The following is a 23970-nucleotide window of genomic DNA, read 5'->3' on the forward strand; positions in this document are numbered from 1 at the left end:
GTCCCCTCCCCATATGGGGTGTGTCCTCCCACCTGTGTTCTCTATTCCCAAACTGGCCCACCCCTATGGTGTGTGGCCTCCCACCTATGCTCTGTACTCCCAACCAAACTGTCCCCATCTTATATACGGTGTGCCCTCCCACCTGTGTTCTCTATTCCCAAACTGTCTCGCCCCCTATGGGGTGTCTGCTGCCACCTCAGTGTGTTCCTGTTCCTCCTGTTACATTCACCATAAAATAAACAATATGGTGGGAGCCCCTGACCCAGGGACTCCAGGCAGAGATCTCAGCCATAGATAGTCTGTCAGGTGGACCCGACACTCTCCAGCAGACATGAAACACTGAAATATCACCCCTGGGTGGAGTGACCCTTTAAAAATGAAATGTATTTATATTTTATTATTACAAAAATTCATCCTGAAATTTCCCTCCCCCATTGTGGGTGGCTCCGCCCAGTGTCAAGCCTGCTGTCTCCACTTGTAGGTCGGAGAAGCTGGAGGTCTTGGTGTGGTTGGAGCAGGAGAAGGTTCTCTCTCCATGGTAGTGTCCTGAAGATGGCTCCTCTCTGCTATAGTTTGCCCAGTGTCCAGCCTGATGGGATCACCAGTCCATCCCTGGTACACCAGTAAAGTCTCTCTTCTGGGCGGACACTCGTAGGTCGGAGAAGCTGGAGGTCTTGGTGTGGTTGTAGCAGGAAAAGGTTCTCTCTCCATGGTAGTGTCCTGAAGATGGCTCCTCTCTGCTATAGTTTGCTCAGTGTCCAGCCTGATGGGATCACCAGTCCATATTTGGTACACCAGTAAAGTCTCTCTTCTGGGTGGACACTCGTAGGTCAGAGAAGCTGGAGGTCTTGGTGTGGTTGTAGCAGGAGAAGGTTCTCTCTCCATGGTAGTGTCCTTAAGATGGCTCCTCTCTGCTATAGTTTGCCCAGTGTCCAGCCTGATGGGATCACCAGTCCATCCCTAGCACACCAGTAAAGTCTCTCTTCTGGGTGGACACTCGTAGGTCGGAGAAGCTGGAGGTCTTGGTGTGGTTGTAGCAGGAGAAGGTTCTCTCTCCATGATAGTGTCCTGAAGATGGCTCCCCTCTGCTATAGTTTGCCCAGTGTCCAGCCTGATGGGATCACCAGTCCATCCCTGGTACACCAGTAAAGTCTCTCTTCTGGGTGGACACTCGTAGGTCGGAGAAGCTGGAGGTCTTGGTGTGGTTGTAGCAGAAGAAGGTTCTCGTTGGGATGGTGACAGGAAGATAGTTTGCCCAGTGTCCAGCCTGATGGGATCACCAGTCCATCCCTAGCACACCAGTAAAGTCTCTCTTCTGGGTGGACACTCGTAGGTCGGAGAAGCTGGAGGTCTTGGTGTTGTAGCAGAAGAAGGTTCTCTTTGGGATGGTGACAGGAAGATAGTTTGCCCAGTGTCCAGCCTGATGGGATCACCAGTCCATCCCTAGCACACCAGTAAAGTCTCTCTTCTGGGTGGACACTCGTAGGTCGGAGAAGCTCTAGGTCTTGGTGTGGTTGTAGCAGAAAAAGGTTCTCTTTGGGATGGTGACAGGAAGATGGTTGGCCCATTGTCCTGCCTGATGGGAGAACCATGTATATACCAGTCTATCCCAGGCACTCCAGTAAAGAGTCTCTTCTGCGTGGACACTCGTAGGTTGGAGCAGAAGTTGTAGCTCTTGGTGTAAGTGGATCAGGTTCTCTCTCTGGAGAATGATGCTGTTAGGCCGAGCTGCCCCAATCATACCGTTTCATACTCTGGACAGTCAAGCGTCTCCTGCCCAGTGTGGGTGGACTGATGGGCCAGGAGGTGTCTGTGCTGCTTGAAGCCCCGACCACACTCCGCACACTGGAAATTCCTTCCATCTCTCCGGTGCTCCTTTTCGTGTCTGATGTACTGTGACTTCTGGGAGAAGCACTCCCCACACTCGGAGCAGGAGAACTGTTTGTCCAGGGTGGCATGACTGGCCTGGTGGCGGATGAGCTGGGTGTAGTGGACAAAGAGCTCCCCGCAGTCGGGACAGGAGTAGGGCTTTTCCCCAGTGTGGACTCGCTGGTGTTTGATGAGGTTGGAGCTGGTGCTGAAGTATTTGCCGCAGTCGGAGCAGTAGAAGGGCTTCTCACCGGTGTGGACTCGTTGGTGGATAGTGAGCGTGGTCTTTCGGTTAAAGCTTTTTCCACACTCTGTGCAGGCATAGGGCTTCTCGCCGGTGTGGCTCATCTGGTGAATGGCCAGGTGAACGTACTGGTTGAAGCATTTGCCACAGTTGGCGCAGGCGAAAGGTTTCTCCCCCGTGTGGGTCCTCTCGTGGATGAGGAGCTGCGACTGGTACGAGAAGCTCTTCCCGCAATGCGAACATACGTGTGGCTTCTTGCTCTTGTGGACAGTGTGGTGGTCATCCAGATCTCGCTTATTGGCAAAGCGATCGCCACACTCGTGGCACCTAAAGGTCAGCCCTTCCATGTGAGACTGAGCCCTGAAGTTTGGGTCACACGGAGTGTTACGGCTGATGAGACGTTCACCAACCTCCCTCGTCCTGGGGTAAGGCGCATACACGCCCAGAGGGGGAGCTGAGGGATAGGAGTCTATGGTGTCCTCTTCACATGAATCTGTCCCCTCATTAGAAGTGTTATGATTGACGATCCGACCTCTGACCTCCCCTGGTTTTGGGAAATGCGAATACGCTCCATGAGATGGAGCTGAGGGACGACAGGAGTCCATGGTGTCTTCTTCACATGAATCTCTCTCATTAGGAGGGTTTCGGTTGACAAGTTCACCAACCTCCCTCATCCTGGGGTAAGGAGCATACACGCCACAAGGGGGAGCTGAGGGACGACAGGAGTCCATGGTGTCTTCTTCACATGAATCTCTCTCAGGAGGGTTTCGGTTGACGAGTTCACCAACCTCCCTCATCCTGGGGTAAGGCGCATACACGCCACAAGGGGGAGCTGAGGGACGACAGGAGTCCATGGTGTCTTCTTCACATGAATCTCTCTCATTAGGAGGGTTTCGGTTGACGAGTTCACCAACCTCCCTCATCCTGGGGTAAGGCGCATACACGCCACAAGGGGGAGCTGAGGGACGACAGGAGTCCATGGTGTCTTCACATGAATCTCTCTCCTCATTAGGAGGGTTTCGGTTGAAGAGCTCACCAACCTCCCTCGTCCTGGGGTAAGGCGCATACACACCACAAGGGGGAGCTGAGGGACGACAGGAGTCCATGGTGTCATCTTCACATGAATCTCTCTCATTAGGAGGGCTTCGGTTGACGAGTTCACCAACCTCCCCCGTCCTGGGGTAAGGCGCATACACGCCAAAAAAGGGAGCTGAGGGCCGACAGGAGTCCATGGTGTCTTCTTCACATGAATCGGTCTCCTCATTAGACGGGAGTTGTTCCGACGTGTAAATCTCATCCTCCTCACTGGAGAAGAACTCCTCCTTGACGATAATCGGAGTATACGGAATAGGATCTGAGGGTAGGGAGCCATCCTCCTCTTCCTTCACAGTCACTAAAGAATATTCCTCGGACAGAAACGCGTCGCTCTGCGGGAAATTTTCCTCCTCAGCTGACCAGGGTTCCTCTTTAATACAGGAAGGTGAAAACTGAGAGCAGTAAGTGGGCAGGTGAGCTTCAGTGAAGGTGGAATGACTTTTGTTACCCAATTGGGGTTCCTCAAGATGCCTATGTTCTGAATGAGTTGAGGGGGGCTGGGTGGCGCCATCTTGGAAATGACCTTCACATGGCACTTGAGTAGGTAGGTGAGTTGTAGGCTCAGCATGTGCTGGGGGGTCGTTGTGCCGAAGGCGCCCCCCTTCAGAAGACCCAAGCTCCTCTTTGATCACAGTTGGTGGATTTATTGTCTGATCTGCAGAGAAGAAGTCGGAGTCTCTTGGAGTCTCTACATCACAGCGCCGGGGTTCCTCTTTTATTGGAGGACTCTTCTCCAGAGGGGGAACATTCTGGATTTCTGTGGAAAGAAAGCTGGCCTCATTAGGGGGTCTCACCAGCGTACATCAATCATCATCATCGGCTCAGAAGAGACTTGGGGACAAAATGGCGTTGAGATGTAATGTAATGCTACATCCCATCTCCCCCATCCCCCCCCTCTCGTTGTGTTTAATCGTGTTGGATCACAGTACATAGACAAAGGTCTGGAGACACATCGCAGCGGGGGATGTGCAAGGAGGGGCTGCCTGCTTATAATAATCCCTTTATGTGTTTTAACTGTAGTTGTTTGAATATACAAGTGTCGAGTTCCCATTGGTTCTTCCTTGTCCCCTCCCCCCTCTATGACAAGGCTAAGGGGAGTGTCCCTGTGTTTAAAAATTAATGTTTGGTACCTAATAAACAGTTGATGCTCTGCATGTTTAACCCTCAACATCTGTGTGGCTTGCCTCGTGATTGGGGGGTTAAGGGCTGGTTGTGGCGAGTCTGCAGGCTGGGGGGTGCGTTTGGAGGACGGGAGACACAGGTCTGGCGGAGGTGCCCAGCCGGGGTATCTGAGATCCGTCACATAATCTTTCTGGGGTACAGATGCTTTCAACTTACTGGGGGGGGCATTTATTTATAGTCCTGCAGAACCCCCTGTATTGGGTCACCTCCCACTGATTGGTGGTGGGGTGTCAGGAAGATGGTGGTGGTGGAGTGTCAGGAGGATGGTGGTGGTGGAGTGTAAGGAGGATGATGGTAGTGGGGTGTCAGGAGGATGGTGGTGGTGGGGTGTCAGGAGGATGATGGTGGTGGGGTGTCAGGAGGATGATGGTGGTGGGGTGTCAGGAGGATGGTGGTGGTGGGGTGTCAGGAGGATGGTGGTGGTGGGGGTGTCAGGAGGATGATGGTGGTGGGGTGTAAGGAGGATGATGGTGGTGGGGTGCCAGGGGGATGATGGTGGTGGGGTGTCAGGAGGATGATGGTGGTGGGGGTGTCAGGAGGATGATGGTGGTGGGGGTGTCAGGAGGATGATGGTGGTGGGGTGTCAGGATGATGGTGGTGGGGGTGTCAGGAGGATGATGGTGGTGGGGGTGTCAGGAGGATGATGGTGGTGGGGGTGTCAGGAGGATGATGGTGGTGGGGTGTCAGGAGGATGATGGTCGTGGGGTGTAAGGGGGATGATGGTGGTGGGGTGTCAGGGGGATGATGGTGGTGGGGTGTCAGGAGGATGATGGTGGTGGGGTGTCAGGAGGATGATGGTGGTGGGGTGTCAAAAAGACCCCGCATCTCTCCATAAAGAGGACCTGTCACACACATTTCCTATAGACCCCTCGTGTCACCCGACAGATAAGAAGCCATTCGCACCCAGTATGGCCACCCGATCCGATCTCCGGCTCTCTATTCCAACGTATCACACTTCAGGAAACCTCATCGTTTACGAAGAAGACTTCTCTTACCAAGTGATGGAGCCGGAGGACGGACATCAGTGGCGGCGCCTTTCCTGCCCAGGTTCTTCTGCTCTTCGATGTGCCGACACACCTGAGAGGAGACACAGACACCTTATAGGAACCCGACACACAACCATACCGTCACCATCCAGACACACCCCTTGTCTGTTACTGGATAATGTCCCAGAATCCTCCTCACCTCTCCTGTCAGCAGCTCCGTGATCCGGTTGGCCAGTTCCTGAACCTCCAGCTTGAGTCTTATGGACGAAGGTCGGGAAACCTCAAGAGAACTTTTCTTCACAACAACAAAATCCTACAAAAGGAAAGCCGCGGATGAACACGGACCTCAGGCGGCAAACCCTCCTCCCAACTTCATTTCCCGCCAGGTCTGTGTGATGTCATGTGACCTCCCAGAATCCTCCTCACCCCTCCGGTCAGGTCTGTATTATTAATAGAGATAAGAGTGATGTCATGTGACCTCCCAGAATCCTCCTCACCTCTCCAGTCAGGTCTGTGTATTATTAATAGAGATAAGAGTGATGTCATGTGACCTCCCAGAATCCTCCTCACCTCTCCGGTCAGGTCTGTGTATTATTAATAGAGATAAGAGTGATGTCATGTGACCTCCCAGAATCCTCCTCACCTCTCCGGTCAGGTCTGTGTATTATTAATAGAGATAAGAGTGATGTCATGTGACCTCCCAGAATCCTCCTCACCTCTCCGGTCAGGTCTGTATTATTAATAGAGATAAGAGTGATGTCATGTGACCTCTCAGAATCCTCCTCACCTCTCCGGTCAGGTCTGTATTATTAATAGAGATAAGAGTGATGTCATGTGACCTCCCAGAATCCTCCTCACCTCTCCGGTCAGGTCTGTGTATTATTAATAGAGATAAGAGTGATGTCATGTGACCTCCCAGAATCCTCCTCACCTCTCCAGTCAGGTCTGTATTATTAATAGAGATAAGAGTGATGTCATGTGACCTCCCAGAATCCTCCTCACCTCTCCGGTCAGGTCTGTATTATTAATAGAGATAAGAGTGATGTCATGTGACCTCCCAGAATCCTCCTCACCTCTCCGGTCAGGTCTGTATTATTAATAGAGATAAGAGTGATGTCATGTGACCTCCCAGAATCCTCCTCACCTCTCCGGTCAGGTCTGTGTATTATTAATAGAGATAAGAGTGATGTCATGTGACCTCCCAGAATCCTCCTCACCCCTCCGGTCAGGTCTGTATTATTAATAGAGATAAGAGTGATGTCATGTGACCTCCCAGAATCCTCCTCACCTCTCCAGTCAGGTCTGTGTATTATTAATAGAGATAAGAGTGATGTCATGTGACCTCCCAGAATCCTCCTCACCTCTCCGGTCAGGTCTGTGTATTATTAATAGAGATAAGAGTGATGTCATGTGACCTCCCAGAATCCTCCTCACCTCTCCGGTCAGGTCTGTGTATTATTAATAGAGATAAGAGTGATGTCATGTGACCTCCCAGAATCCTCCTCACCTCTCCGGTCAGGTCTGTATTATTAATAGAGATAAGAGTGATGTCATGTGACCTCCCAGAATCCTCCTCACCTCTCCGGTCAGGTCTGTATTATTAATAGAGATAAGAGTGATGTCATGTGACCTCCCAGAATCCTCCTCACCTCTCCGGTCAGGTCTGTGTATTATTAATAGAGATAAGAGTGATGTCATGTGACCTCCCAGAATCCTCCTCACCTCTCCAGTCAGGTCTGTATTATTAATAGAGATAAGAGTGATGTCATGTGACCTCCCAGAATCCTCCTCACCTCTCCGGTCAGGTCTGTATTATTAATAGAGATAAGAGTGATGTCATGTGACCTCCCAGAATCCTCCTCACCTCTCCGGTCAGGTCTGTATTATTAATAGAGATAAGAGTGATGTCATGTGACCTCCCAGAATCCTCCTCACCTCTCCGGTCAGGTCTGTGTATTATTAATAGAGATAAGAGTGATGTCATGTGACCTCCCAGAATCCTCCTCACCTCTCCGGTCAGGTCTGTATTATTAATAGAGATAAGAGTGATGTCATATGACCTCCCAGAATCCTCCTCACCTCTCCGGTCAGGTCTGTGTATTATTAATAGAGATAAGAGTGATGTCATGTGACCTCCCAGAATCCTCCTCACCTCTCCGGTCTGTATTATTAATAGAGATAAGAGTGATGTCATGTGACCTCCCAGAATCCTCCTCACCTCTCCGGTCAGGTCTGTGTATTATTAATAGAGATAAGAGTGATGTCATGTGACCTCCCAGAATCCTCCTCACCTCTCCGGTCAGGTCTGTGTATTATTAATAGAGATAAGAGTGATGTCATGTGACCTCCCAGAATCCTCCTCACCTCTCCGGTCAGGTCTGTATTATTAATAGAGACAAGAGTGATGTCATGTGACCTCCCAGAATCCTCCTCACCTCTCCGGTCAGGTCTGTGTATTATTAATAGAGATAAGAGTGATGTCATGTGACCTCCCAGAATCCTCCTCACCTCTCCGGTCAGGTCTGTATTATTAATAGAGATAAGAGCGATGTCATGTGACCTCCCAGAATCCTCCTCACCTCTCCGGTCAGGTCTGTGTATTATTAATAGAGATAAGAGTGATGTCATGTGACCTCCCAGGATCCTCCTCACCTCTCCGGTCAGGTCTGTATTATTAATAGAGATAAGAGTGATGTCATGTGACCTCCCAGAATCCTCCTCACCTCTCCGGTCAGGTCTGTATTATTAATAGAGATAAGAGTGATGTCATGTGACCTCCCAGAATACTCCTCACCTCTCCGGTCAGGTCTGTGTATTATTAATAGAGATAAGAGTGATGTCATGTGACCTCCCAGAATCCTCCTCACCTCTCCGGTCAGGTCTGTATTATTAATAGAGATAATAGTGATGTCATGTGACCTCCCAGAATCCTCCTCACCTCTCCGGTCAGGTCTGTGTATTATTAATAGAGATAAGAGTGATGTCATGTGACCTCCCAGAATCCTCCTCACCTCTCCGGTCAGGTCTGTGTATTATTAATAGAGATAAGAGTGATGTCATGTGCCCTCCCAGAATCCTCCTCACCTCTCCGGTCAGGTCTGTATTATTAATAGAGATAAGAGTGATGTCATGTGACCTCCCAGAATCCTCCTCACCTCTCCGGTCAGGTCTGTGTATTATTAATAGAGATAAGAGTGATGTCATGTGACCTCCCAGAATCCTCCTCACCTCTCCGGTCAGGTCTGTGTATTATTAATAGAGATAAGAGTGATGTCATGTGACCTCCCAGAATCCTCCTCACCTCTCCGGTCAGGTCTGTATTATTAATAGAGATAAGAGTGATGTCATGTGATCTCCCAGAATCCTCCTCACCTCTCCGGTCAGGTCTGTGTATTATTATTATAGATAAGAGTGATGTCATGTGACCTCCCAGAATCCTCCTCACCTCTCCGGTCAGGTCGGTGTATTATTAATAGAGATAAGAGTGATGTCATGTGACCTCCCAGAATCCTCCTCACCTCTCCGGTCAGGTCTGTATTATTATTAATAGAGATAAGTGTGATGTCATGTGACCTCCCAGAATCCTCCTCACCTCTCCGGTCAGGTCGGTGTATTATTAATAGAGATAAGAGTGATGTCATGTGACCTCCCAGAATCCTCCTCACCTCTCCGGTCAGGTCTGTATTATTATTAATAGAGATAAGAGTGATGTCATGTGACCTCCCAGAATCCCCCTCACCTCTCCGGTCAGGTCTGTGTATTATTAATAGAGATAAAAGTGATGTCATGTGACCTCCCAGAATCCTCCTCACCTCTCCGGTCAGGTCTGTATTATTAATAGAGATAAGAGTGATGTCATGTGACCTCCCAGAATCCTCCTCACCTCTCCGGTCAGCAGGTAGAGGATCTCCAGGGTGAGGTTCAGTATGGTGTCTGCGATTTCTCTCCTCTCCATCATGGCGGTGTCAGTAGAGAAGTTCCATCACAGTGACGGTTAGGTTGGGGCTCTGTTGATCCTTTATCTTATAGTCAGTCCCGGGACGGAGGGACGGAGGAGGTGGAACTCTCTGGAACTTTTTCCCATCATCTGGCTTTAAAAACAAACAAAACACGAGCCCGGTTTTGAGGGAAGTTCAATAAAGAGAACCTGTCACCACCACTCGCTGTACACGCTCCTCGCGTCAGAGCTCCTCCCTCCATCATGTGACAATGCCGGGGTCCAGTGATTGGCTGGTATCATGGGGGGAGGTGACATGCCCTGTAATGTAGAGGTGCGGACCCTCTGATTACCATCAATGATCTGAGAGTTCCGGAGCCCACAGGGGGTTGGAGAGGAGGTTCCGCTCAGCAGGGAGCGCAGAAGTCATTGTATGCCGGACACCTCGGGTCCAGCAAATGTGGCCGATGAGGTGTCAGCTGACTTGGTAGAACCATGTGACATCCCTCCCTACACTGAGAGAGAAGAGTCCCCAACTATTCAGAGTTTACTCCAGAGGTGGACCCCGAGGACCTCATGACTGGAACCCTCACTAGATCTGTATCATCTGGACACCGGGACTCCCTTCCCCCCTTTGTAGACTCTTTTTATGCGAGAGCCTCCTCCTGACAGAACCTGTGGGGACCCGGGACTGCGGTCAGGCCTCCAGGATCTTCTCCTCTGCCTGTCCTGACCTTTCCAGTGCCACTCGGGTCCTCCTCACCCTTCAACTTCTGCTGTGGACTACCCTCATACCTGGACCTCCACCTCCCCCCCGAACTTCTACCTCCCACCAGACTTCCACCTTCCCTGGACCTCCACCTCTCCCCAGACCTCCGCCTCTCCCTGGACCTCCACCTCCCCCCCCTCCCCTCCACCCAAACTTCTACCTCCCACCAGACTTCCACCTTCCCTGGACCTCCACCCCCCCCCTCCACCCAAACTTCTACCTCCCACCAGACTTCCACCTTCCCTGGACCTCCACCCCCCCCGCCCCGGGCTTCTAGCTCTCGCCAGACTTCCACCTCTTCCTGGACCTTCACCTCCGCCTCTTCCTGGACCCCCCACCTCTCCCTGCACCTTCACTTCTCCCCAGACTTCCACCCCTCCCTGGACCTCCACCCCCCCCCTCCCCCCAAACTTCTACCTCCCACCAGAATTTCAACCTTCCCTGGACCGCCACCCCCCCTCCCCCCAAACTTCTACCTCCCACCAGACTTCCACCTTCCCTGGACCTCCACCTCTCCCCGGACCTCCGCCTCTCCCTGGACCTCCGCCTCTCCTCGGACCTCAACCTCCCCCCCGAATTTCTACCTCACACCAGACTTCCACCTTCCCTGGACCTCCACCCCCCCTTCCCCCAAACTTCTACCTCCCACCAGACTTCCACCTTCCCTGGACCTCCACCCCCCCTTCCCCCAAACTTCTACCTCCCACCAGACTTCCACCTTCCCTGGACCTTCACCTCTCCCGGACATCAACCTCTCCCTGGACCTCCACCTCTCCCCAGAAGTCCACCTCTCCTAAGAAGTCCACCTTCCCTGGACCTTCACTCCCCCCCCTTGGACTTCTAACTCTCTCCAGACTTCTACCTTTCCCCGGACTTCCACCTCTCCCCGGAACCTCCACCCCCCCCTCCCCCCAAACTTCTACCTCACACCAGACTTCCACCTTCCCTGGACCTCCACCCCCCTTCCCCCCAAACTTCTACCTCCCACCAGACTTCCACCTCTTCCTGGACCTTCACGTCTCCCCAGAAGTCCACCTCTCCTAAGAAGTCCACCTTCCCCGAACCTTCAGTGCAAAAACAATAAGGATATGGACAGCCGCACTCCAGTAACTTGAAAAAAGACGTGCCCTTTATTGGGTACAGGAAAAAATGCACTACAGATATCAGCACACAGTGGGATAAACAGCTGAAGCGTTTCGCATTGAGTGTCAATGCTTAATCATAGCTATAGGAACCTTCACCTCTTCCCCCCCCCCCCTGGACTTCTAACTCTCTCCAGACTTCTACCTTTCCCCGGACCTCCGCCTCTCCCTGGACCTCCACCACTCCCTGTAAGGGCTCTTCCATCCTTCACTCATAGGACCCCCCTGCTCTCTGACCCTCCTGCTGCCTGTGTATATTCTAAGGTGGGTGCCCAGGACCTGTCCTCTCTACTTCCCTGGATCCTGTCCAGTCCTGTGCCAGCTCTGACCCTCCGCCTGCTGCTGGAGCCTCCATGATCATCAGAGGCTTCCAGTGTGAGTATTCCCCTCTGCTGCCCTGGGACTGTTATCCCATACATACAGCCCTGTGTCCTCCCCTTTGTGACCCCGGACTGTCCCCACAGTTTGCCTTGCTGCCCCTGGACTCCCCGTTGGCTGTACCATATTTCCGCTCAGGACTTGCCCTCTGCTGTACCATATTGCTGTCCTGTGACCCAGCTGTGTGTCCTCCATTGTGTCCTGCGGACTCCCCCCTTTGTTGCTGTCCCATATTTCCCTCCTGTGATCCCGAGATGCCTCACTGACCGCACTGCCATTGTACGGGAACACCCCAATAGATGCTCTGCACACCCCGCTCCACGTCATCCACCTCTGTGTGCGGTCTGCGCCCCACGCCCATCACATGACCCCAGTGGGGGATCATTCTCTGTAATTGGGGGACACGGTCATACATCACCTTCCCTGGGACCTCCTCTGTGTACTGCGCTATGGACTATGTCAGCACTATATACATCTCTATGGCTATATTACTGATAATATGCACAATGATCACCTCACTGGGGTCACCCTGATTCCCTCTGAGGCCCAGAGCTGGAGAAACAGATAAAGAATGAAGATATATAAGGAGGCCACCCCCAACACAGGACCACTGACCTGCACCACAGTCCTACAGGAACTAGAATGCCCTAAGACCGCCACTTCCGGGTTGTGCGTTTCACTCATTAACTTGTGTGCGTTCCAAGCTGACGCTTCCGGTTTTTGCGGTCCAAACGTTACCCACTGTGCGTTCCAGGCCGACACTTTCGGTTCAGTGTCACATTCGTCACAGATTGTCCGGAAGTGACGTTCCGTCGCCGCCATCTTGCTACACCTGACACAGTAATGATGGCGTGTGAAGGGGTAAGCGGACATCTTCAGCGGTCCAATCGTTTCTTTGTGTGAGTTCCACACAGGCACTTCCGGGGTTGTGCGTTCCACCCTGGTTTCTCTGTCTCTAGTCCTCCTGGCCGATGTTCTTTAGCGGAGCCGCCCCCGGTGGTGGGATAACCAATGGTGATGAGGGATGTTCTGGGGGCGGGGACTGAGAATACAATCCCCCCCCCCCACCATTCATACGGTGTGATGACATCATCACCTCTGCGCCGTGTCCCCGCACTCATCATTAAGACAAGTTCTCCTTATGTGTCACCAATCCTGACCCCCGAATATGGAGGCCAGACTCACCGGTGACCCCAAAATATGGAGGCCAGACTCACCGGTGACCCCAAAATATGGAGGCCAGACTCACCGGTGACCACACACCCCAGAATATGGAGGCCGGCCTTACTAGTGACCCCCGAATATGGAGGCCGGACTCATCTGTGACCCCCGAATATGGAGGCCGGACTCACCGGTGACCCCACACCCCCGAATATGGAGGCCGGACTCACCGGTGACCCCACACCCCAGAATATGAAGGCCTGACTCATCTGTGACCCCGGAATATGGAGGACAAACTCACCGGTGACCCCATATCCCAGAATATGGAGGCTGGACTAACCAGTGACCCCGGAATATGGAGGCCGGACTCACCAGGGACCCCACACTCAATAATATGGAGGCTGATCTCACTGGTGACCCCACACCCCAGAATATGGAGGCTGATCTCACTGGTGACCCCACATCACAGATTATGGAGTCCGGACTCATCAGTGACCTTGAAATATGGAGTCTGATCTATGGTGACCCCAGAAAATGGAGTCCAGACTCATCAGTGACCCCGAAATATGGAGGCTAATCTCACTGGTGACCCCACACCCCAGAATATGGTGGGTTGAGCCACACTCACTCTTCTAGGGGTGCACTAGGACTTGCAGGTGTACATGCCATCACTCACCCTCAGGAGTCCCTCCTGCCATGTCTCCACCAGATGCGGGGACTGGGACCGGGGGACAAGGCAGCCGAGAACAAGACACAGGGGCCCCCAATCCAGAGAATGGTGGAGTCGCCATATACAAGAACCCCCCCCAAGGTGTCCACCAGGATGGAGGAGGATGACACATGGCATGGAGAGACCACCTACTACGAGACCCACCATGACCTGAATCCATGAGACCACCTACTACGAGACCCACCATGACCTGGAGAAATGAGACCACCTACTACGAGACCCACCATGACCTGGAGAAATGAGACCACCTACTACCAGACCCACCATGACCTGGAGAAATGAGACCACCTACTACCAGACCCACCATGACCTGGAGAAATGAGACCACCTACTACGAGACCTACCATGACCTGGAGAAATGAGACCACCTACTACGAGACCCACCATGACCTGGAGAAATGAGACCACCTACTACGAGACCCACCATGACCTGGAGAAATGAGACCACCTACTACGAGACCTACCATGACCTGGAGAAATGAGACCACCTACTACGAGACCCACCATGACCTGGAGAAATGAGACCACCTACTACGAGACCCACCATGACCTGGAGAAATGAGACCACCTACTACGAGACCCACCATGACCTGGAGAAATGAGACCACCTACTACGAGACCCACCATGACCTGGAGAAATGAGACCACCTACTACGAGATCCACCATGACCTGGAGAAATGAGACCACCTACTACGAGACCCACCATGACCTGGAGAAATGAGACCACCTACTACTACGAGACTCACCATGACCTGGAGAAATGAGACCACCTACTACTACGAGACTCACCATCACCTGGAGAAATGAGACCACCTACTACGAGACCTACCATGACCTGGAGAAATGAGACCACCTACTACGGGATCTACCATGACCTGGAGAAATGAGAGCACCTACTACGAGACCCACCATGACCTGGAGAAATGAGACCACCTACGAGATCCACCATGACCTGGAGAAATGAGACCACCTACTACGAGACCTACCATGACCTGGAGAAATGAGACCACCTACTACCAGACCCACCATGACCTGGAGAAATGAGACCACCTACTACGAGACCCACCATGACCTGGAGAAATGAGACCACCTACTACGAGACCCACCATGACCTGGAGAAATTAGACCACCTACTACGAGACCCACCATGACCTGGAGAAATGAGACCACCTACTACGAGACCCACCATGACCTGGAGAAATGAGACCACCTACTACGAGACCCACCATGACCTGGAGAAATGAGACCACCTACTACGAGACCCACCATGACCTGGAGAAATGAGACCACCTACTACGAGACCCACCGTGACCTGGAGAAATGAGACCACCTACTACGAGACCCACCATGACCTGGAGAAATGAGACCACCTACTACGAGATCCACCATGACCTGGAGAAATGAGACCACCTACTACGAGACCCACCATGACCTGGAGAAATGAGACCACCTACTACTACGAGACTCACCATGACCTGGAGAAATGAGACCACCTACTACTACGAGACTCACCATGACCTGGAGAAATGAGACCACCTACTACTACGAGACTCACCATCACCTGGAGAAATGAGACCACCTACTACGAGACCTACCATGACCTGGAGAAATGAGACCACCTACTACGAGACCTACCATGACCTGGAGAAATGAGACCACCTACTACGAGACCCACCATGACCTGGAGAAATGAGACCACCTACTACGAGACCCACCATGACCTGGAGAAATGAGACCACCTACTACGAGACCTACCATGACCTGGAGAAATGAGACCACCTACTACGAGACCCACCATGACCTGGAGAAATGAGACCACCTACTACGAGACCCACCATGACCTGGAGAAATGAGACCACCTACTACCAGACCCACCATGACCTGGAGAAATGAGACCACCTACTACGAGACCCACCATGACCTGGAGAAATGAGACCACCTACTACGAGACCCACCATGACCTGGAGAAATGAGACCACCTACTACGAGACCTACCATGACCTGGAGAAATGAGACCACCTACGAGATCCACCATGACCTGGAGAAATGAGACCACCTACTACGAGACCTACCATGACCTGGAGAAATGAGACCGCCTACTACGAGACCTACCATGACCTGGAGAAATGAGACCACCTACTACGAGACCTACCATGACCTGGAGAAATGAGACCACCTACTATGAGACCCACCATGACCTGGAGAAATGAGAACCTTCACACATTTTAGTATTTATGTTTTTAATTGGCTGAATTCTCCGATTGTATATACCCCCTCCCCCCATCTTCTCCAGAATTCAATGTGGTCATGTGACCAGTAGGACTTCACGCTCGTTATCTGAGAAATGTCAGTAGAACAATGATGAGAAGTTACATTCCCCTCCTCCAATAGAAACAAATCTCTAAAGTGGAGGCGCAGAGATCGCCGATCCGACACCGATCCATTAATAATAAATGTTTCAAAAAAGTCTCCAAAACACAAAGTTCAGATCTCTTGGAAGTCTGAGAAATCCGGACACTCCGAGATTAAAGCGAACCTCTGAGCATTTGTTGTCCCCTCCCCCCCACCAGCTCCACCAATCATTGACGAGAAAAAAAACAACAACCCTTCTATACCCACCGAGGAGGCCGTGATGTGATCCTCCGAAGCTACTCTTCAGTAAGTGGAGGCGGCCCCTCATTATGACATCATCACACTGCAGCTGGAGTCTTTAGGACCCTGAGATGACCCCACCAATAAGAATAGTCCATATTACCTGGGAGGGGTGTGGCCAATTAAAGAATAACCCCGTCAATGGACAGCCAATGAGTGTGGCTACTTAAAGAATGTCTCTGAGATGACCCGGCTGATGGGCAGCCAATAAGAATCATCCATGTCACCGGGGAGGGACGTGGTCACTAAGACAATGGCCCTCACATGACCCCACCTATGGGCAGCCAATAAGAATCATCCATGTGACCGGGGAGGGACGTGGTCACTAAGACAATGGCCCTCACATGACCCCACCTATGGGAAGCCAATAAGAATCATCCATGTCACCGGGGAGGGACATGGTCACTAAGACAATGGCCCTCACATGACCCCACCTATGGGAAGCCAATAAGAATCATCCACGTCACCGGGGAGGGACATGGTCACTAAGACAATGGCCCTCACATGACCCCACCTATGGGAAGCCAATAAGAATCATCCACGTCACCGGGGAGGGACATGGTCACTGAAAAAATTGGCCCTCACATGACCCCACCTATGGGAAGCCAATAAGAATCATCCATGTCACCGGGAGGGACATGGTCACTAAGACAATGGCCCTCACATGACCCCACCTATGGGAAGCCAATAAGAATCATCCACGTCACCGGGGAGGGACATGGTCACTGAAATAATGGCCCTCAGATGACCCCACCGATGGTGACATGGATGCTTCTTATTGGCTGCCCGTTTGTGGGGTTATCTGAGAGCCAATGTTTCATGTCCCTCCCCGGTGACATGGGTGGTTCTTATTTTTGGGTCATTCAGTGGCAGGGTCAGCGTGTCACATGACCATGAATTCAGTATTTTGACCAGTACGGGTGGTGTGGAGAAGTTTAGTGGTGGTGGTGAACTGTAGAGTATGGGTGGGAAGGAGAAGTTTATTGGTGGTGGGAAGGGGGAGAGTCTGGGTGGGGAGGTGGCGAGTCCGGGTGGGGAGGAGAAGTCTATTGGTGGTGGGAAGGGGGAGAGTCCGGGTGGGAAGGTGGAGAGTCTGGGTGGGGAGATGGAGAGTCTGGGTGGGGAGGTGGAGAGTCCGGGTGGGGAGGTGAAGTTTGGTGGTGGCGGTGAGCTGGAGAGTCCGGGTGGGGAGGAGAAGTTTAGTGGTGGTGGGGAGGTGGAGAGTCCGGGTGGGGAGGTGGAGAGTCCGGGTGGGGAGGTGAAGTTTGGTGGTGGCGGTGAGCTGGAGAGTCCGGGTGGGGAGGAGAAGTTTAGTGGTGTTGGGAGAAGGGGAGAAGAACTCAGAGATCAGCTTTGAATGAACGTTCCGGGAGTCATTCCATGAGCCTCCTCTTGGGTCCATAGTGAGTCCTCTGGTGCTTGGCCACGTTGGATTGGTTGGAGAAGCACTTGCCGCACTCGGGACAGGGGTAGGGCTTCTCACCGGTGTGCACCACCTGATGTTTGATGAGGTTGGACTTGATGGCGAAGCCTTTGCCGCACTCGGCGCACAGGAAGGGCTTCTCGCCGGTGTGGATCCTCTGGTGTTTGACCAGGTTGGACTTGCTGGTGAAGCCTTTGCCGCAGTCCAGGCAGATGAAGGGTTTCTCCCCGGTGTGGATGATTTGGTGTTTGACCAGGTCAGAGCTGCTGGTGAAGCATTTCCCGCACTCAATACAGGGGTAAGGTTTCTCTCCAGTGTGAATGCGCTGGTGCGCCACCAGGTTGGTGTTGGTGGAGAAACACTTCCCGCACGAGGAGCAAGGAAAAGGCTTTTCCCCGGTGTGAGTCCTCTGGTGCGCCACCAGCTCCGAATTACAGGTGAACTCCTTCCCACAGTCCGGACAGGCCACCACCCGCCCCGAGTGCATCCGCCGGTGCTTGACGATCCCAGATTTGCTGGTGAAGGTTTTCCCGCACAGTGTGCAATCGTACAACTTCCTCGTCACCTCCTGAGGAGACAAAACAGAACCGGCGGCGAAGATGGAATCGTAATTTACCCGCAAAAAGTCCATCGGTGACGGTTTGGTGGTGCGCTCCTCCGCTTCGTTTTTGATAAGGGACAGCGTCAGGTCGGTCTGGGTCTCCTCGGAGCGAGTGTGGATTCTGGTGCTGATCGCCCTTTTGGTGTGGCTGTCCGAGTCAGTGAGGTTCCCATCCTCCGCCGAGGCCGAATTGTCTGCCACGTATCTCATCGGCTGACCTTTCCTCTTCCTCGGCTTACAGATATACTGAGCTCCTCGGCTATAGTCCATCATGGCTCTCGGCTCCGAGATGTCCAGGGACCCCCCGAAATCTGCCGGACGGAGATCTACAAGAGAAAGAAAACATTAAATAGATCTTAGAGAGACTCCCCACCAGGCCTTACCCGTGACGCTTCGATCGGACATCTACACCTCAGGCCTAACTCATAAAACCAGACCGACCTTCGATCTGACATCTACATGGGGCCTAACCCATAAAACCAGAACGACCTTCGATCTGACATCTACATGGGGCCTAACCCATAAAACCAGAGCGACCTTCAATCGGACAACTATATGGGGCCGGACACCTCAGGCCTAACCCATAAAACCAGACCGACCTTCGATCTGACATCTACACCTCAGGCCTAACCCATAAAACCAGAACGACCTTCGATCGGACATCTACACCTCAGGCCTAACCCATAAAACCAGAACGACCTTCAATCGGACAACTATATGGGACCGGACACCTCAGGACTAACCCATAAAACCAGAACGACCTTCAATCGGACAACTATATGGGACGGGACACCTCAGGACTAACCCATAAAACCAGAACGACCTTCAATCGGACAACTATATGGGACGGGACACCTCAGGACTAACCCATAAAACCAGAACGACCTTCAATCGGACAACTATATGGGACGGGACACCTCAGGACTAACCCATAAAACCAGAACGACCTTCGATCTGACATCTACATGGGGCCTAACACATAAAACCAGAACGACCTTCGATCGTACATCTACATGGGGCCTAACCCATAAAACCAGAACGACCTTCGATCTGACATCTACATGGGACACCTTGGACTTTCTTGGCATTATAGGTATTTCATGAAATATCTCCAATGTCAGGAATAAAATATATGGGCCGTACCACAATATACGGAGGGTAAGGTGGACCTAGTATGTCAAATATAAAATATATGGGCCATACCATAATATACAGAGGGTAAGGTGGACTTGGTATAAAATATATGGGCCATACCATTATATACAGAGGGTAAGGTGGACCCAGTATGTCAAATATAAAATATATGGGCCATACCATTATATACAGAGGGTAAGGTGGACCCAGTATGTCAAATATAAAATATATGGGCCATACCATTATATACAGAGGGTAAGGTGGACCCAGTATGTCAAATATAAAATATATGGGCCATGCCATAATATACAGAGGGTAAGATGGACTGGGTATAAAATATACGGGCCGTACCATAATATACAGAGGGTAAGGTGGCCCCTGTATGTCAAATATAAAATATATGGGCCATACCATAATACAGTATACAGAGGGTAAGATGGACTGGGTATAAAATATACGGGCCGTACCATAATATACAGAGGATAAGGTAGACTCTGTATAAAATATATGGGCTGTACCATTATATACAGAGGGTAAGGTGGACTCTGTATAAAATATATGGGCTGTACCATTATACACAGGGGGTAGGGTGGACTCGGTATAAAATATATGGGCTGTACCATTATACACAGGGGGTAGGGTGGACTCGGTATAAAATATATGGGCTGTACCATTATGCACAGGGGGTAAGGTAGACTCTGTATAAAATATATTGGCCGTACCATTATATACAGAGGGTAAGGTGGACTCTGTATATAATATATGGGCCATACCATAATATAATATAGGTAGACTTTGTATATAATATATGGGACGTACCATAATATACAGAGGATAAGGTAGACTCTGTATATAATATATGGGCCGTACCATAATACACAAAGGGTAAGGTAGACTCTGTATATAATATATGGGCCGTACCATAATACACAAAGGGTAAGGTAGACTCTGTATATAATATATGGGCCGTACCATAATACACAAAGGATAAGGTGGACTCTGTATATAATATATGGGCCGTACCACTATACACAGGGGGTAAGATAGACTCTGTATATAATATATGGGCCGTACCACTATACACAGGGGGTAGGGTAGACCCTGTATATATAATATATGGGCCGTACCATAATATAATATAGGTAGACTCATATATAATATATGGGCCGTACCATTATACACAGGGGGTAGGGTGGACCCGGTTGGACCCGTACCTTGGAAGGGCTCCATCATCTCCTCCATGGTCCCTCCAGCTCCCCTCCCCAGATGTTCCCACTCCTCCTCCATGGAGAAATTCAAGTCTTCATTGTCCTGAGGAACCTGTAAAACACAAACGTCATCACGTCACCTTCCCGACACGTCCGTTCCCGGATACCGTCCCAGAATTCCCGGCTCACCTCCCCCATCAGCAGCTCGATGATCTGGTTGGTCAGTTCCAGGATCTTCTGCTTGTTGCTCCTCTCCTGTATGGGGGGTGGGGAAGGAAGTACCGCCATGGGAATTGCGCTTCCCCCGCTCTGGTCACTGGACTTCTTCACCACCATGTAACTCTGAGAAGAACGAGACAACAAGGACAATAAGACTCCGATATACCGGGGGGGCATCATGTGACCACCCAGAATCCTCCTCACCTCTCCGGTCAGCAGGTAGACGATCTCCAGGGTGAGGTTGAGGATCCTCTCTGGAAGGGGTCCCCTGTCCATGGTGGGGGTGGGGAATGTCCTGTAGGATAGAGCAGTAGACGGGTAAATGTGGGGAGTGGGGGCAGGGAGGGGAGGTTTTATCCAATATGGTACATTCCATCCATCACCCCCCTACATACTGACATGGTACATTCCATCCATCATCCTACCATGTCAGTATGTAGGGGGGTGATGGATGGAATGTACCATGTCAGTATGTAGGGGGGTGATGGATGGAATGTACCATGTCAGTATGTAGGGGGGTGATGGATGGAATGTACCATGTCAGTATGTATGGGGGGGGGGGGGGTGATGGATGGAATGTACCATGTCAGTATGTGGGGGGGGGGGTGATGGATGGAATGTACCATGTCAGTATGTGTGTGGGGGGGGGTGATGGATGGAATGTACCATGTCAGTATGTGTGTGGGGGGGGGGTGATGGATGGAATGTACCATGTCAGTATGTAGGGGGGGGGTGATGGATGGAATGTACCATGTCAGTATGTGGGGGGGGGGTGATGAATGGGTTGTACCATGTCAGTATGTAGGGGGGTGATGGATGGAATGTACCATGTTATTATATAGGGGGGTGATGGATGGAATGTACCATGTCAGTATGTAGGGAGGGGGGGGGTGATGGATGGAATGTACCATGTCAGTATGTGGGGGGGGTGATGAATGGGTTGTACCATGTCAGTATGTAGGGGGGTGATGGATGGAATGTACCATGTCAGTATGTGGGGGGGGGGGTGATGAATGGGTTGTACCATGTCAGTATGTGGGGGGGGGGTGATGGATGGAATGTACCATGTCAGTATGTGGGGGGGGGGGGGGTGATGAATGGAATGTACCATGTCAGTATGTAGGGGGGGGTGATGGATGGAATGTACCATGTCAGTATGTAGGGGGGTGATGGATGGAATGTACCATGTCAGTATGTAGGGGGGTGATGGATGGAATGTACCATGTCAGTATGTAGGGGGGTGATGGATGGAATGTACCATGTCAGTATGTAGGGGGGTGATGGATGGAATGTACCATGTCAGTATGTAGGGGGGTGATGGATGGAATGTACCATGTCAGTATGTAGGGGGGTGATGGATGGAATGTACCATGTCAGTATGTATGGGGGGTGATTGATGGAATGTACCATGTCAGTATGTAGGGGGGTGATGGATGGAATGTACCATGTCAGTATGTATGGGGGGTGATTGATGGAATGTACCATGTCAGTATGTAGGGGGGGGGTGATGGATGGAATGTACCATGTTATTATATAGGGGGGTGATGGATGGAATGTACCATGTTATTATATAGGGGGGTGATGGATGGAATGTACCATGTCAGTATGTAGGGGGGGGGGGGTGATGGATGGAATGTACCATGTCAGTATGTGGGGGGGGTGATGAATGGGTTGTACCATGTCAGTATGTAGGGGGGGTGATGGATGGAATGTACCATGTCAGTATGGGGGGGGGGTGATGGATGGAATGTACCATGTCAGTATGTGGGGGGGGGGTGATGAATGGGTTGTACCATGTCAGTATGTAGGGGGGTGATGGATGGAATGTACCATGTCAGTATGTGGGGGGGGGGTGATGAATGGGTTGTACCATGTCAGTATGTAGGGGGGTGATGGATGGAATGTACCATGTCAGTATGTGGGGGGGGGGGTGATGAATGGGTTGTACCATGTCAGTATGTAGGGGGGTGATGGATGGAATGTACCATGTCAGTATGTGGGGGGGGGGGTGATGGATGGAATGTACCATGTCAGTATGGGGGGGGGGGTGATGAATGGGTTGTACCATGTCAGTATGTGGGGGGGGGTGATGAATGGGATGTACCATGTCAGTATGTGGGGGGGGGTGATGAATGGGTTGTACCATGTCAGTATGTAGGGGGGTGATGGATGGAATGTACCATGTCAGTATGTGGGGGGGGGTGATGGATGGAATGTACCATGTCAGTATGTGGGGGGGGGGTGATGAATGGGTTGTACCATGTCAGTATGTGGGGGGGGTGATGAATGGGTTGTACCATGTCAGTTTGTAGGGGGGTGATGGATGGAATGTACCATGTCAGTATGTGGGGGGGGGTGATGAATGGGTTGTACAATGTCAGTTTGTAGGGGGGTGATGGATGGAATGTACCATGTCAGTATGTGGGGGGGGGTGATGAATGGGTTGTACCATGTCAGTATGTAGGGGGGTGATGGATGGAATGTACCATGTTATTATATAGGGGGGGTGATGGGTGGAATGTACCATGTCAGTATGTGGGGGGGGGGGGTGATGGATGGAATGTACCATGTTACTATATAGGGGGTGCAGTGGAAGAGGTGTGAGGCAGGAGGAAGTACACAGGACTCACACTGACCCGCTCTTCTCTCTCCCGGTTCTCCTGTCTGATCTTCAGCACAGAAGCAGCGGAAATCTTCATCCCATCCCCTCCAGACACTCTCTGACCCCCGAGTCTCCGCCTCCTTGTCCCCACTTCATGGGCGCCGCCATCTTGCCGCTTCCCTTTAGGGATGAATGGAGGCTGGTCTCCGGAAATATGGCGGCACATTCCCATTGATTGATTGCAACCTTCTCTGGGCCTGAGCGGACACCGGAAACGTGTGATGACATTACCGGAGATGGGGGAGGGGCCTCCGACCATATATGTCACCCTCAGGAGCCCGTACGGTCCGGGCCGCTCTCACACCGGAGGTCCGGAGGCAACCCGGAAGTGTCGGTGGAACGCATAGACCGGAAGTGCCCTGGATGGTCCTGGAGCCGCTTCCGGCCGTTGTCTGCAGTGGTGGAGGAGGGGAGAGGGCTGAGTACAGGTGAGTGGTGACCCGAGGAGGGGGAGGGGATATCATACATACACCCTGTAATAGAGGGGCCCCTGACCCGTGCTGGGGGCCCCACAATGCTTTACTGTTCATAGATTGGTGAAGATGGAAATGTGTGATTACCATTGGCTGCAGGCGAA

General features: G+C 51.7%; 1 protein-coding gene across 1 annotated transcript; it reads right to left on the reverse strand.

Annotated features, from left to right (window-relative positions):
• Positions 1-369: 369 nt before the first annotated feature.
• Positions 370-23775, reverse strand: LOC120910672. The gene is made up of 10 exons (XM_040322424.1): positions 23362-23775; positions 20936-21026; positions 20702-20854; positions 20519-20624; positions 17522-18496; positions 11064-11146; positions 9260-9358; positions 5576-5689; positions 5386-5467; positions 370-3965 (listed from the first exon to the last, which is right to left on the reverse strand). The coding sequence occupies exons 2-10, from the start codon at positions 21005-21007 to the stop codon at positions 1738-1740; spliced, it is 3912 nt and encodes a 1303-aa protein (XP_040178358.1). The 5' UTR covers positions 21008-21026; positions 23362-23775; the 3' UTR covers positions 370-1737.
• Between the last annotated feature and the right edge of the window lie 195 nt (positions 23776-23970).

Source organism: Rana temporaria, chromosome 8 (assembly GCF_905171775.1).
Source record: "Rana temporaria chromosome 8, aRanTem1.1, whole genome shotgun sequence".
NCBI lineage: Eukaryota > Metazoa > Chordata > Amphibia > Anura > Ranidae > Rana > Rana temporaria.